The sequence below is a fragment of the Bidens hawaiensis genome, unplaced genomic scaffold, assembly GCF_021521415.1.
Source record: "Bidens hawaiensis isolate Kalapana, Puna unplaced genomic scaffold, B.hawaiensis_p1.1 tig00029002_1, whole genome shotgun sequence".
NCBI lineage: Eukaryota > Viridiplantae > Streptophyta > Magnoliopsida > Asterales > Asteraceae > Bidens > Bidens hawaiensis.
The window spans coordinates 157796-172984 of NW_027494769.1; the positions used below are offsets into that span (position 1 = coordinate 157796).

The 15189-nt window shown below is 34.1% G+C and overlaps 1 protein-coding gene across 2 annotated transcripts; it reads right to left on the minus strand.

Annotated features, from left to right (window-relative positions):
• Positions 1 to 419: 419 nt before the first annotated feature.
• On the minus strand, positions 420 to 5192 carry LOC143578035 (uncharacterized). 2 transcript variants are annotated; one of them, XM_077061714.1, is made up of 6 exons: positions 5085 to 5192; positions 2405 to 3343; positions 1195 to 1416; positions 1003 to 1124; positions 731 to 899; positions 420 to 642 (listed from the first exon to the last, which is right to left on the minus strand). In XM_077061714.1, the coding sequence occupies exons 2-6, from the start codon at positions 3325 to 3327 to the stop codon at positions 639 to 641; spliced, it is 1440 nt and encodes a 479-aa protein (XP_076917829.1). In that variant the 5' UTR covers positions 3328 to 3343; positions 5085 to 5192; the 3' UTR covers positions 420 to 638. The 2 variants fall into 2 exon arrangements, with proteins under 2 accessions (XP_076917829.1, XP_076917830.1); XM_077061715.1 differs by lacking the exon at positions 5085 to 5192 and having other exon boundaries at positions 2405 to 3467.
• Positions 5193 to 15189: the final 9997 nt, after the last annotated feature.

A 15189-nucleotide genomic window follows, 5' to 3' on the forward strand; every position in this document is an offset into this window, starting at 1 on the left:
ATTCCAACAGCTATAAAACGGCTATATTACCGTTGGAACCAGTTTTGGACATCAAAAACCGATTCCAACGGCTATATTACCGTTGGAACCAGTTCCAACGGCTCTATTTGAGCTGCAGACTGCATTAATTGGTAAAAACCCGGCGGGACCGATTATTCCAAGTAGGACCAAGAACCGGAACCGGGTAGGAACCAATTTGAAAAATAACATGAAGAACAAGAACCGGATAGGACTTTCGGGTATATAAATACCCAAACCAGGTATTGGGTCCACCGGGTACGACCTGGAACCGGTTCCGGGTTGGGTCCGGAACCGGTTTTTTTGTGCACGTCTATTATTGATTACTAATTTGTTAAGTTTTGAAATATTGTAACATGTAAAACTTCTAGGCAACAATTTAAAATCCAAATGGTAACCAAGACCAAACCATAATATACTTCATGAAAAAAGGAATAATCACAATCTGATAACAATAGATAATGCAATTTTAAGAAACAACAAGCTTAAAGCTAAACTAACCTAAACTTAATTCAAGTTACCGCTAATTCACCATCATTCTTGATGATGGCACATTAAGTCGTGACGGAGATACTCTCCATCCAAAAAACTGATTCATCCAGATTCTCGATCCGCCACCATCACCTGAGACGCAGCCCAGAATTCTCAGTTCCAAATTATCACATATGTGTGTGCGCGCGCGCGCGTGTGTGCATGTATGTGTATATAATACCTGTTAGTGCACAAAGGACTTTGAGGACTATGACATTCAATAGTTTTCGCCCTTTTGAGGGGTTCTTCTTCAGTTAACACTTCATTCCCGTTTTTGCGGTGGTTTGCAACCGGAACATCATTCTTTTTGCGTCTAAATACTCCCCACAGATAATAATTTCCTTGAAACCCTGAAAACATAATTCAATCATCACATGTTTCATAAACAACTTTAATTATATAAGTAACAAATATAATCATTCGAACGCTAAAACCAAATCTGAAAAAACTCACTCCAGTATTCTTGAGGCAGAACTTTAGAAGTAAATATCAACAATTCTGCATTTCTTGAATCGGTTTTCATTGCAAGATCTTCATCAATCATGTCATTGACCAACTGCTCAAACCGTTTGTTTCTGGGGAAAATTTTAAAATGTTAGGATAAAATTTAAAAATAAAATAAAATGAAACACAATATATATTTACCTTGTGTCGCATGGAAAAAAGTATATGGCGATCTTATCGTCGGCTGGTGGGGAGTCAAAGAAGCTTTTGGGCCATAAAAGGGCCCTTGAATGCATTTCGAAAGAAAGCAATGGTGGAAGTGTAGTTGCTTCATCATGCACCTTTTTACCAGTTTTTATTGAACGATGACAACGAAATCCTTCGAACACATCATAATCTGTTTCAGTGATACAGAAACTTCCCCTGCAAGTTTTGAAAAATATACAATGCATAAGGTATTGAAAATCCATTAAAATATCTCTAATGTTAAGAACACATTTAGTGTACAAATCATATTCCAAAAATATACTTACACTAGTTGAACTATGTCTATTGATTTGATTCAATAATGTAACTCTCTTTTTTATAGAATTTTATATATTTAAACTATTGATTTTGTTGTAATATTTTAATTCTTGTTTTGCTGTAGTTTAAAAGTATGTACTAATATACATGTGTGTGTGTGTATAGGGGAAAGTTAACGTACAAATTAAATTAACGTGCTAATTGTGCGAATCAAGTAGTGTAATTATATATACAAGCAATGTAATTATGCAATTACATTGTAGTGCAATTACACTATGTCAGTATGTTGTAATTACACTATGCTGTAATTACACTATTTTGTATACATAATTACACTACTTGATTTGCACAGTTAGCACGTTAATTTAATTTGTATCTGATCAAAACCCTATTAATTTAAAGTTTAACTAAAAAGCGAAAACTTAGTAGCAAATATAAATGCAAAATAAAACTAGCTAAAATAAATATCATATGCAACATTCAACTCATTTTAGTGACATGTTTTGTAGAAATTAATTTATACTTTTCATGTCAAACATCAAACAATGTAAATTAATCAATAAATAAATTACCTCATTTTAGTGACATGTTTTGTAGCAATTAATTTATACTTTTCATGTCAAACATCAAACAACAATGTAAATTAACCAATAAATAAATTACATCAATGGTCCTGGTATGCTTAGATTTCACTTGCCGTCCTCTAGTAAGGTCACTAACATGGATGAAGGTTACCGTTTTCTGTTAAATTTTATAAAATAACTAAAACATCCTTAGATAGAAACAATAAATAAAAAATTAGATCTCCATGCTCCCGATCATTTCTTTAATTAAAAATTCAACACACACACACACACATATAGTGTGAATAAGAAAAACACATTACCACCACGTCGGTTCCAGTATAGGTCTTGCAACTTTATCATCATCATTTTCCAAATAATCCGATTGAGAAGCATATGCACAACCATTAGACTCATTTTCAGATGATATAGATTTAGAAACCAACTTGTCATGATCAGGACCACATGTCAGCCCATCTTCAGTATGAGTAATATCCTCTTCATTCTTTAACGCCGCATCCGTGCAACTAGACTCACAAGATGAATGCTCGATTGACCTCTCAGTTTTCTGCTTCTTTGGTTTCGCAGCCACACGGGCCGTGTCTCGTTTCCTTTTTACAATTCCTTTCGTTAGAAAACAGCTGGTGTCCAGCTCAGCAGACTTTGGAGTGACTTGATTGGCTCGTGAGTCTGAATCTGATGGTGGTTCAATAGATTGCTGACTTTTAGTTGTTTTTACGGGTTCTAAACTTGCAACAACCTTTTCTTGTAACTGTAAATATTTAGGTACTGGTTTTGTTAACCCTAAAACGATACATCGGTTGAGTCGTTTGAATGGTGAAACGGACTTGTTGTCTTTCTCTGATGCTTCTGAAGAAACATGTTTCATTTTGTTTTGCCGTTTGGTCCTAGGACGAGTTATCCTTACAAGTGCAAAACTTGATGGATCCTCGTCTTGGGGCGGTGAGGGGTCATGTGTTGGTGAAGTCACGTGATATGGAGGTGACGGTGTTGTCCTTACAAGTGCTAAACTTGGTGGATCCTCGTCTTGGGGTGGTGAAGGGTCATGTGTTGGTGAAGTGAAGTGATATGGAGGTGATGGTGTTGTCCTTCCAAGTGCTAAACTTGGTGGATCCTCATCTTGGGGTGGTGAAGGGTCGTGTGTTGGCGAAGTGAAGTGATATGGAGGTGACGGTTTGCAATCTTCACAATGCCAAATTACAAGCTCATCAAATGTGTCTGGCATTACTTGTAGGCAGTATCTGAATCACAAAAAGTTAAAGAAACATTGAAAAACAGTATTTACATCAAATACAAAAACATATCTTTTCATTAATAGTTAGCTAACAAGTTTATGTGAGACGATGATTCAGAAAGAAGAAATTCAAAAGAGTTCAAAGATAATAGTTGGAGATTAGTTTATAATTGTTATAAATTAGTAGAGTTATAGGTATAAATGTATTTATGTATTTAAATAGAATATGGGTTGGTTTAAATCTAGATTGTGTTTGGTATAAATAGATGGTTAGGACTTAGGGTTATTGTAGTTTGTGTGGAGTTTATTTGTGAGTTCATTATAACAAAATGGTCGAACAAGTTCGTTCATAATGTGTGTTTGTGTAAACTGATTAAAGGGCATGACCTTCCAACAGTTTATTTTAAAAAAACGTACCATGCATAAATCCGGTAATTATTTGACTTTCCAACAGGCATAGCCGACCCAAAGGGAGGGCAACGGACACGGGCCTAGTCTTCCGAGAGGCTAATAATTGTAAATATATATTAAATATAATTTTGTTTTAAAACAAAAAACTACAAAATGACTTCTTTGTACAATAGAAAGAGTGCTATGCATGGAACCAAAGGTCATGGATTCAATTCCCACAAGGCCATTAGTGGTATTTTTTATAGATATAAACTTTCTTTTGTATTTTATATGGGCCATTTTTAATAAGTTGTTTATTGTGCCGCCGCCGCGCCGCCGCCGCCGCCGCCGCCACCACCACCACCACCACCACCACTACTACTACCTTTTATTGCTTTGGTCCGTATTGGGTTTGGAAATTCAACCCAATTAGTAAAATTGCCAAATAATTGATCACATAATTAAAAACATGATATTAAAAGCTCTTTTTTTGCTCGTCCTGAGCCCCGAAATTTTAAGGGATTCTCGGAGACGGCACTGCCAATAGGTTATTTAGAAAATGTATCATGTATAAATCCAATAAAATATTTTATAATAGTATGATTGACAAAAAACATGGGTAAAGAATAGGAATAAATAAGTAATCTTACTCTTGAATAATTAGTTTTGCCTTATCAGGTATGAAGCTAATATTTGACCTTTAAAAATTCTAATAATCACATCACAGCCACGTTGCCAAATCATCACCATTTTTTCACTTTTATATAGTTATCTCTCGGTATGATTAATTTCAAATAAAAAACAGCGGGCCGACCACAATTCCTTAAGGGGTAGCCCCGCTCCTTTCAATCACCCGAAAACTGAAAACGAGTATTAAGTGAGGAAATAGCCTCTACAGCGGCTATAATTCTTTTTTGGTTTCAGGTTGTATCAGTCCTATAGGCTACCCGTGAAAGAAAAATGAGAGGGTGGCAGCGGTGTTGCCATGATACCCGGAGTACCCGTGGCATGCTACCCGCTACCACCCCCAGCACCCTTAAAACCACAAAACTACAACTGTTTCAAAAAATTTTTAGGCATCGATTCTTTGTTCCAATTAATCCAAGGTCGGCATTGTTCATTGAACCATAGTAATATTCAGGCAGTAAACATTTTGTTTATGTTGACTTAGAAGCACTTAGTAATTGACTTTAGTTCTAATGATTTTGATAAAAGTGCAGACAGTATTGCATACATACGCAGTTTGATCAAATCAAATCCTTGAGTCAATAACATGATATTCATTTATTACGTACAATCACATATAATGATAATACTGAGAGATAAGATAGACAAAATGGAAAGAAAAGTGTGTGTACCTGTGAATCACAGATCCCAGACAGCTAACACAGTAGATAAATGCATTGGTGAAACCTTGATCACCACATGTCGGGCATAACAAACCCTATACAAATAGAATAATAACACGGTCATTGTATCATAATTCAATTATAGATATATCATACATGTGTTAAAAAAAAGATCCTTAATAAAATACAAGGATGGTATCGGTACCGAAATCGAACTTGTATAAATCTTAATAATACCGTTACAACCACCGAAGGGATTTGGTAGTAAATATTAAAACCTAATATATTCTTTCTTTATAACCAAATAATCAAAAAGATTAAAAATTTAAAAAACCATAATCAAAACAAACATTAGGTTTTGAAATAAAAATCAAAGAGCATAACTAAGATTGAATTTCAAATGTCATCTGTGTACATGAATTTGATAAAATTACTGACATTGAAATCAAACGCCAAAGGTAAGATTTTTATGATCCATATCAAACCTAAATTACAAGTGAAATTGGGGGCGATTGTGAAAAGAGGGTTTAGGGCAAAACATGAATTAATAAATAATAAGGAAAAAAATAGATGGGAATTGTTGAGTACAAACAAACCTCCTCTGAAGAAACAGGTGAATCCATAATCGATAAACGAACAAACCCTAGACTCCTCTGCACATCAAAATTTTATATACAAACACTTGTGTTTTAAATTAGGAAAACTATTCATGTCTTTTCAATTTTAATAACTAAATATTTAATTATTTATTTTCTAAGCGGGTAGCCAAGGAAAATGTATGTTATGATATTCTCAAGTATAATCTGTTTTAACTTATAATGTACTGGCTTTTGTTTAATTTTTTATTATTACCTTTTAATATTTATATATTTTTAGAAACTTAATTTTATTTATTATAAATAAGTTAATACCTGCATTCTCAGGTTTAAAATACAAGGAAAAAAAAATGATATGATTGGATAGGGGAAGAAATGAAAATAAATTATATACTTAACATACATTCTCAAGTTAAAATAAAACAAAAGTAAAGAAAATCTTAATTACATTCTTATTCATGAGTTAGATCGGAAAGAAAATATAAGAAAAAAAATTGTAACTTTACAATTATGTCCTCATAGCAACATGGAAGAGAGAATTGAGATATGGTAAATTAGTATTATTGTAATGGATTATAAACTTTTCCTTCACAATCAGGTCATATTTGGCTGGAAGGTTTTGAAGGAAAAGTCCATAACTTTTCTTTCCATTATCTTTCTTTTCTTAAAAAAAAACTCAAGAATGAAAAAAGAAATTTTTTCTTTTCTTTTCCAAACCTTTAAATAAAAAAACTCAAGAATGTAGGGTTATTATTTGATGATGAAAAAGTTTCACAAATAAATGAGTTGTTATAACCCGGTTTAAAAGTTATATGAGTTTGGTGAAACTCATGATCCGCTTATTTTGTTTTAACAATAGAATTGTTTCTTAGTTATAAATATCTTTTTTTTAAACGGATATTAATTTTTAGTATATCCCTATTTTATAGGATTTTCATATCAAATATTTGATGAGATTATTTTTTAATATAATGAGATGTTATAACTCGTTTAAGAGCTATATGAGTTTGGTAAGACTCATACTCGTGAATTCAGGTCAAATGCATGAAAAACCTCTATTTACAAATAAAGCAATATGTTGGCTTAAGAGAATGTAGGAAGATTTCGTTTACATATATATATATATGTGTGTGTGTGTTTGTGTGTGTGTGTGTATATATATTTAAGATAACATAAAAAGTTTGAGAAATTGCGGGGACCACTAAAATTGTCATAAGTGATAAGTATTTAATTCAGGATCGACTTTAAAAGCCTCATTAGTAGAAACACTCTAGTGGTAGGATCATTGTCAAAAGGGGTCAAGCTTGCAAACCTAATGGGGGATTGAAATACAGATGTAATGACCGTAAGTTTTGAAGGAAACTTAATGATAAAAAACGATAGGAGTCCCAATCTCCTATGGATTGATCAACAACCAAGGTGGGAAGGGGGTGGGGAGAAAGGACAACGGCGGTGATTAACGATCATAGTGTTCGTGACAACAATGGGAGCAATTAGAGGTGGTCTTTGAGGGCTTATGGAGGATATGGGGTTTACTTGCTATTTGCTATTTGGGAAATCACCATTTCTTTTTTGTTTTGAAAATGTTTTTATCGTTAAGATATTTGATGTCTTTTGACCTTCGATGCTTCATAGTTAATGTATATGTGACGAGATAATGTGACAGTGAAAAAGTTACGGGGATTTATCATTCTTTCCTATATGCTTAGTCACTTTGGTTCTTATTATGGGAGGTTTTTTCTTTGAAGTTTTGGATCATTTTTGTCACACCCCAACCTAAGGTGTAAATAATGGGGCGTGAACTATTTGTTCACAGCTCACAAGGTACTATCATGTAAATTTCAATATGACAATATCTATTTTTTTATTTAAATAAACAATTTGCAAATGAGTAAATCAAGTATAAGAAAATTACAAAATGATATCAAATAATTTTTGTATAAATTTTTATATATCCTTAAAGCCTTCTTTAAGTGATCTTCATCTTGATAAACAACTAACCTGATAACCCACAAATGCGAACAAAATATTTTTTTGTCAACACGAGGATGAGTAGAAAATCACCAGTTTTAAATACATTATATTAATATATATATATAATAAAGAGCAAAATTGTTATATGTGAGTATATACAATCAAGCCATAGCATGTAATATTGTAAACAAATAATGATGAATGAGCTAAACCTTTGTCACGCGATTCAGGCGTTGGTTACCATAATTGAGTTGTCGGTGAAACCATTGTCATGCGATCGGACGCCGGCCACTACGACATAATGTGATAATAATGATAAATGATGGACCTCTCCGAATGCAATAAATAAACGCATAAACATATTAACAAATAAAAACTAGTCATTCAATTGATACACAACACAAATATAAACAGTTTGCATTTGATAGTATAATAAAAAATATAATTTGATAAAAGGTACGCATAAGTCCCCAAAACATTGAAAATAAGTAAAAATGAGAGTGATTACTCACCTGATGAGTAGAACAAAACACAAGTGAGGATGTGAGAATGTTGATACCTTCGGGAATTACCGTCAAAGATTCCTTAAATGAGTTTGATCTGATGAAGAACGGCGAAAAGGAACCCGACGGCCTAACTTGAGCCAATACAGGTAACGGAGGCTGATAACAATCTAATTAATCATAGGGTTATTGATCGCGAGGTGAAGAAGAAGCCGCAGATGCGTTTAATTGAGTTTTAACCAATCCTAGATAGTATAATACCTAAATGGTATATGACGGGTACGTTAAAATGGTACATTGTATAAAATATATCATAATTTCCTAATTGGTTGCGTCGATGAGAGTTAATATACACATATAAACGATTTCGCAAGATCAAACACAATTATACAACGAAGATTATGGAACACAAAATCAACTGGGTTGCGGGTTACGGGTTCAAATAAAGATTTGGATATGGATATAGACAAAACGAGTTCGGGTTATATAAAATAATAAAATCTTTAAAAAAATTTGCAATCTAGTCCCTATAGTTCTAAGGTGGATACAAAGAGGGTTAAAACTAACTTTAGGGGGTATTTATGCATATACTTGAAATTTATAATAATAACTAATTAAATATAATAAAAAATAATAATAAAATAATGATAACTCGAATAACGTGATGATGTGTTGCAAAACACATAGCGTTTTATCCCGCTTTTGTGTTGTTTTGTCCGTAATCCGTTGACGAATATAACTTGTTCGTGCATGAAATTAAATGTTTGTGTATATGATAGGTCCCACATTGAAGAGAGCAAAAAAACGAGTTTAATGAAGAAAGAATCAGCTCAAACGGGATTTGGATGAAGCCGGTATGCGCGTTTGAAGATAAACGAGTCAGAAAACGAAGAAACGAGCACCCAGGACCTGGCCGCGCTACGCGACCAGGTGAGGCATCCATGCCACGCTATGCGACATCCCACATGTCCCAAAGGCTGCCAGGAATGTTCAGGAATCAGCTACCCCATTTATTTTGTCTTCTAGTTGGCCTTGTGGGCTTGTTTTAACCTATTTTGTATTAGGAAAGATGTGTTTAATCATATATATAAAGAGTTTATACTCTATGAACGATTTGGACATCATATTTCCAGCCACCACACCTGCTCTAGAGGAGAAACCAAGGAGGACAAGCTTACGGTTCTATCTTTTATCCTTCGGTTGTCAGTTTTGACTATTTTAACGTTTGTGAGTTCGTTTTTTATTTTTAATCATTCAAACCTTTTGTAATCAGATTCATATAAACATGTTTATCATTTATATCTATTTTATCTACTGTTCATTGATTATGATAGGCTAAACTTGTTAGTTCTACCTAGGTTTGGTGAATATTGTTGTGTTTTAGTGAGTTTTATGGATTGTTTGATCATCATGACTTGATTTGTTAATGAAAGTTTGGTTTAATATTGAATTAAGTTATGTTTAGTGGCTGTGATTTTATTAATTATACTCATATGCCCGTTGCTTTGATTGATTGAATTAATTTTGATTGATAGTTGCTTGTTTGATTCTTTACTTTGTGTTTAGAGATTGTTTACGGGGTGTACAACCGTTGGCTTAGTTGGGTGTGCTAATTGAAATAGGTCAGCGGGTAAGCACCTTCTTAGAGACTGAGAGGTGATAGGAAGTAAAGTCGTCTCATAGCTTTTACTTGTTAGGATTAGGATCGCGCGAGAGCGGGTTCGGTTCTTGTCGGGTTTGGGTTTGTGAACGATTAGTTGGTCTAGTTTAAGTTAAACCAAATTGTTCCTCTATCCTTGGTTGCGTAGTATTCGTTTCCATTAGGGTCGTGTGTTGGTGAGACCGAGAGGAGAGTCGACATTAGAACACTTTAGAAATTCGTTTCCCGGTTTGTTCTTAAAATCGACTAAGTGTAAGTTAGGGTTTGTTAGTGAGACCGAGAGGTGATCTAGCTTTCTTGAGTGAACCTTAGTTGTGTCATCCTTAGACACCGGTGTCGTGAGATTATTCAATCCATTAGCTTATTAAACCTTCAATAGGATTCTTACCTAGGTAGACGTTTTCTCCATTGTTAAGTTTCATTCTTAAAGTTTCGTTAAGTCTTTTTAAGTTAAGTCTTTTAATTTAGTTAAATAAGTTAAGTCAAGTAGTTAATTATTAAAAATCATTAAAAAAATATTATTCTTAGGAATGTCTTGTCTAGAGTTAGTGATCATAAACGTTTTCACGTGTCCTTGTGTTCGATACTCGGACTTCCATTGGTCTATACTACTTTTGATCGGTACACTTTCCGGTTGTGTGTGGATTCGTTAGGAGTTTCGTTTTATAAATTTAAAGCTTAGTTGTGAGTTTCATAGAAAGAGCATCATCAGACACACATCACGTGACATTTTATTGATTAAAATTACCCGTAAACAAAAACCGGGTCAGGTATTGGTATTTAATATATATATAAATGAAAAACCCGAGTTGTTACAATTTTTAATCAATATGTCGTAGATGCTTGTAATGATTTCATTCGTGAAGCCAATCTTGTGGATATCCCAATGGAAGGTTACAAATTAACAAAGATTAGTTTGGATTTTTCATAAATGAGTAAATTGGATCGTTTTCTAGATTATGTAAATACTGTGGTAAACTTTGTGAATCTGAAAGTTTTAGCTTTAGAAAAAAAAAAACATTGTTTATCATGGATTGACTTTTTTGAAACATTATTTGAAAAATTTTGGGGCACTCTTGTTTAGATTATCTAGTTATTGGCTTAACCTAGAGGGCTTTTAGGTGCTTGTTATGGAGGCTTAGAATGATGACTCTTTTAAGGTTCAACTAATGCACTTGTACATTTTAAACTAAAACTTAAAAATCTCAAAGAAGCTATCAAATAATGGAATTCCTCGATACATCTTAGAGAGCATGGTTTGGGGGATGAGCTTATCGTTTCCTCAAGTTTTTTAGCACTAAGTCCGACATGGGGGTGATCGATATTAATGGGTTAGAAGAAAGAAAATATGTTGTCTAAGAAACTGTTAAGATTAAGAAAAATACTAATGCCAATTGTTCCAAAAGACGAAAGTAAATTAGTTTACAAAGGGTTGATGAAAAACTGAAAATAATAAGTTCTTACATGGGATCGTGAATGATAACAGAAGAATATGAATATTAGAGACTTTAAAAGAAAAAGTGCATGGCTCATTGACTTCTCTCCGATTGAGAAGGAACTTTTTGACCGATTCGACCAATTTCTTAAATTCGGTGGGGGTTTCTATGGATCAGAATCGGGGCAGCGTATGTGGGGTGGGGGGTTACACATGACCCATTCTTTCAAGGAACCCAAACTATTTTAGAAAACATATATATATATATATATATATATATATATATATATATATATATATATATATATATGTGTGTGTGTGTGTGGTTTGGATCAAATACAAATAAAATAAATGTGTTAATTGTGAGAATCAAGTAAAGTAACTATGTAATTTCATTGTAGAGTAATTATATGATTAGTCTACTTGATTCTCACAATTAACACGTTAATTTCATTTATACGTTATATATATCCCTATATAATAAAAGTGAATAGGTTAGGAAATTTGTCCCTCTCTTATAAACCATGTACACATGTTAAGCATAAAATCATTATGCTGACTTGACAATCAATCGATTAGGCTTTTTACACCCCCTTTTACAAAATCCCCCACAAAGCTTTGCTCTTTGAATCTTCCACCGAAAGTTTCATATCCTTTCACCAACCACCACAAAACAACCGGAAGAGAGAGAAAGACTAGATATGGAATTCAAATTCAAAAATCTTCTTTTGCAATTTAGGGGTGTTTGGGATTCCTTATGAAACCTCTTTATAATTTTTCAATAAGTCAATAAGTTATAAAAGTATAACTTATTAACTTTTCTCTCTCACATCAAAATCAATCCCAAGCATCTTATTTCTTTTCAAAAAGTTAATAAATTATAAGTTGAAAAAAATAAGCAATCCCAAACACCCCTTAGGGTTTTCTCTTGTGACACCAACGTCATCGAAGAATGTCACACCCCAGACCACGGCCCGGGCGTGCGACGCATATGTTGGTACCGCATTTGTAATTATACCAGAGTTGACGGATTAAAAGCGGAAGTCTTTATATTATGTGGATGTAAAATATAATATTTACATTAGCAAAAGACGGGATAAAAAGTTCCCGTTTAGTGTTTAAGTAAGATTACTTGTTATTTACAAAACCACCATTTATAACTAATGTTTAACAATAAGATCCGAGCCATCGGATATCTTAAGTACTTCGTCATTCCAAGCCCTATTCTTGATTACCTGCAAAATGTTTAAAAATACGTCAGCAACACATGCTGGTGAATATGCTGACCCTAAAATATTTTCTTTAACTTAACTACCCCTCAAGACATAGTTATGTCCGGCCCATCGTGGCTTAGGAATAGTCAAGCTTTAAAACAAATAAAGTTCACACAAAAACACCTCAGCAAACACCGCAGCGTTCGACACTAGTTAGGTACCATACGTATACACATGGTCATGCTCCCCTCATGGAAAGCGCCATATGACCAGGTGTGACGCGGTGTGCCCACCGTCTTTTTACGACATATGTAAGGATCCAAACAAACGTACACGACAACCTGAGGGCTAGCGCTTACTTTTGTTTATAATGTTTTAGAGACACGTAGTCCCATGTAATTCTTTTCATTTAATTCATTTGACTCGATTTAAACAAGTTTGTAAAGTTTAGGGTCTATTCTCATTTTTCGATTTGGATCAGCTTCAATACACTGTCCGAGGGTCTTTCCCTTTTCTTTGCTATCTCGCACCTATAGTACGAGTATAACCTTTTGTTAGTCGGATATACAATCCGGCTTAAGACCTTTAGTCTTTTTATAATCGTTACCTCGATTATATTTTCTGTTCTTTAAAACCTTTAGTTAAAAAGTATTATTTCTTTATTTTCTTTTATAAATTAAAAGTCTTTCTTTTAATTTATTTTCTTTTCTTTTCTTTAATAAGATAAACCTTTAGTTTATTCTTATTTGACTTTTCTTTAAAACCCTACGTTTCTTCTTCTTTAAGAAACGTATTCTTTTCTTTTCTTTATCATTTAAGAATATTCATAATTACTTAAATAACATTCTATAACAAAGAATTATATAATAATCATACTGATATATATATTGTTTCGGTCCAAAATTAACAAAGTAATTTTGTGATCAAATTCGTATGTGAGGTAGAGTGCTTGATCAAGAATAAAATGAACACAATGATTTGATTTCGAGGGAAAAAGCCCTTGATCATGAGGATCTCCGGCACAAAAAAACCCTGGATGGTGAAAACTGTCACCGTCTCTTTTATTAATAACAAAAAGGTGGTTACAACTGGTGGAGCTGATAAATAATCGTATGCTAAGTGTTACAATGTGTTTTGATAGCTAAGTGAGTGAAGTGTGTTTTCTAATCGATCATATCAGCTCGTTTAAATAGCCAAAAGAGTACAACTGAAATTCCAAGAAATCCGGAACAAACCCTAGACTAAGTCTCCCATGATCCATTGCTGCCCACGTTTGAATTGACGAAGCCCTAATAATAGCCGTTGCAAACTCATGTTCTTATTAGCATATTAAACATGTGGTCTTATCTGCAAAACAAACAAAAATAATAAAGGACAATTGAATTAGTCAAATATAATCCTCAGAATACTTGCACCGGCAGAATAGGTCAAAATCCTTAAATCGTGATCAATCCTGAGGATAAAAAATCTGCTCCCAACAATTGCCCCCAATTTTTACAGTTAGCGCATGACAGCTGTAAAAATTTTAAATTCAAAAATGAAAATATCTTCTGCGACTTGAAAGGGCGGCACGCGAATTGAGGAAAACTTAAAACCGTCCTTTCTAGGTTATAATTAACCCACACCCAAATTTCTAAATCATAATACTCTCTCCTTCGCTTGATATCCAGGTCAGTTTCTCTCTTCCTCATCTTCTTAATTTTCTGAAGCTTTTTTAATTCGAACGATAATGAGAAAAAGAACCCCTCGATTGCCAAATCCTTATTTTTTCACAACCTCAGAGGATTTCATCGATCAGGGTCACATCCCCGCCACTAATGAGGATCAGTGTCTTTTCAAGGACCTCGATATTCGATTTCTCAAAGATTTCGGCTTGTTACCCACCAAGGCCGCCGTCAGACCATACAACCTTAAAGCCAAAGCTGACTTTTCATCCGAAACCTGGGTTTGTTTCTTCTATTACCCTTTTTCGATCGGCCTTTCGTACCCATTTTCGTCGCTTATCAAGGAGTTTTTTTTATATCACCGATCTCTCCTACTCCCAAGTTATGCCAATGGTGTGGAGAGTCTTATCCACAATAGATCGCTTAAATAGCACCCACGAACTGTCCATAGGCATACCCGAGATAGCCGCGACCTATAGCCTTCGTACACACGGGTCTCACCGTTATTGCCTCCAATCCAAAGCCAGCCGTCTCTATGTGGTCCCAAAAGTGTCTGCTAACGACCACGATTTGAAGAAGAAATGCTTCTTTGTACGCCGTGACTCGATTCCCGATGGAGTGAACTTGCCTGCTGAATGGGTTCATAAGGGTAGGAAATCCTTAGGATAGAATTTCTTTTTACAACAGTTTGTGTTAATATATCTTTTCTTTTGCAGTTGTTTTTGATGATTTCGTAAGGTATAGGAAAGACACGAATCGAAGGCTTAAGGCTTTGTTCAAAATTCTGGCACAAGAAAGGGAATTTCGGTTTGAAGGAGAAATAGGCGAAAGCAGCACGACTGCCGCAAGGTCTTCTGAAAATATGTCTTTTGGTAAGTATTTTAGGTATTTCAAAGAATCCTTAGGATTTTGCTTTCCCGAGAATAACTTGATAAATTATTGCACAAAAATGACGAAACCAAAATCTTCCTTCAGCTTGATCGACCTGGACGACTTCATTGAGGACATGACTGTGGTGAAACAGGAGCATTCCAAGACTCTCTCCCCAAAGCCGAGGATTCCAACTAC

What these genes read in the sequence shown, in the direction of transcription:
- LOC143578035 (XM_077061714.1), bottom strand. Translation starts at nt 3,327, where the DNA reads ATGCCAGACACATTTGATGAGCTTGTAATTTGGCATTGTGAAGATTGC. An exon ending in TTTTTTCCATGCGACACAAG is followed by an intron (nt 1,125 to 1,194) that starts GTAAATATATAT and finishes AATTTTCCCCAG; the next exon opens with AAACAAACGGTTTGAGCAGT. An exon ending in TCTGCCTCAAGAATACTGGA is followed by an intron (nt 900 to 1,002) that starts GTGAGTTTTTTC and finishes TTATGTTTTCAG; the next exon opens with GGTTTCAAGGAAATTATTAT.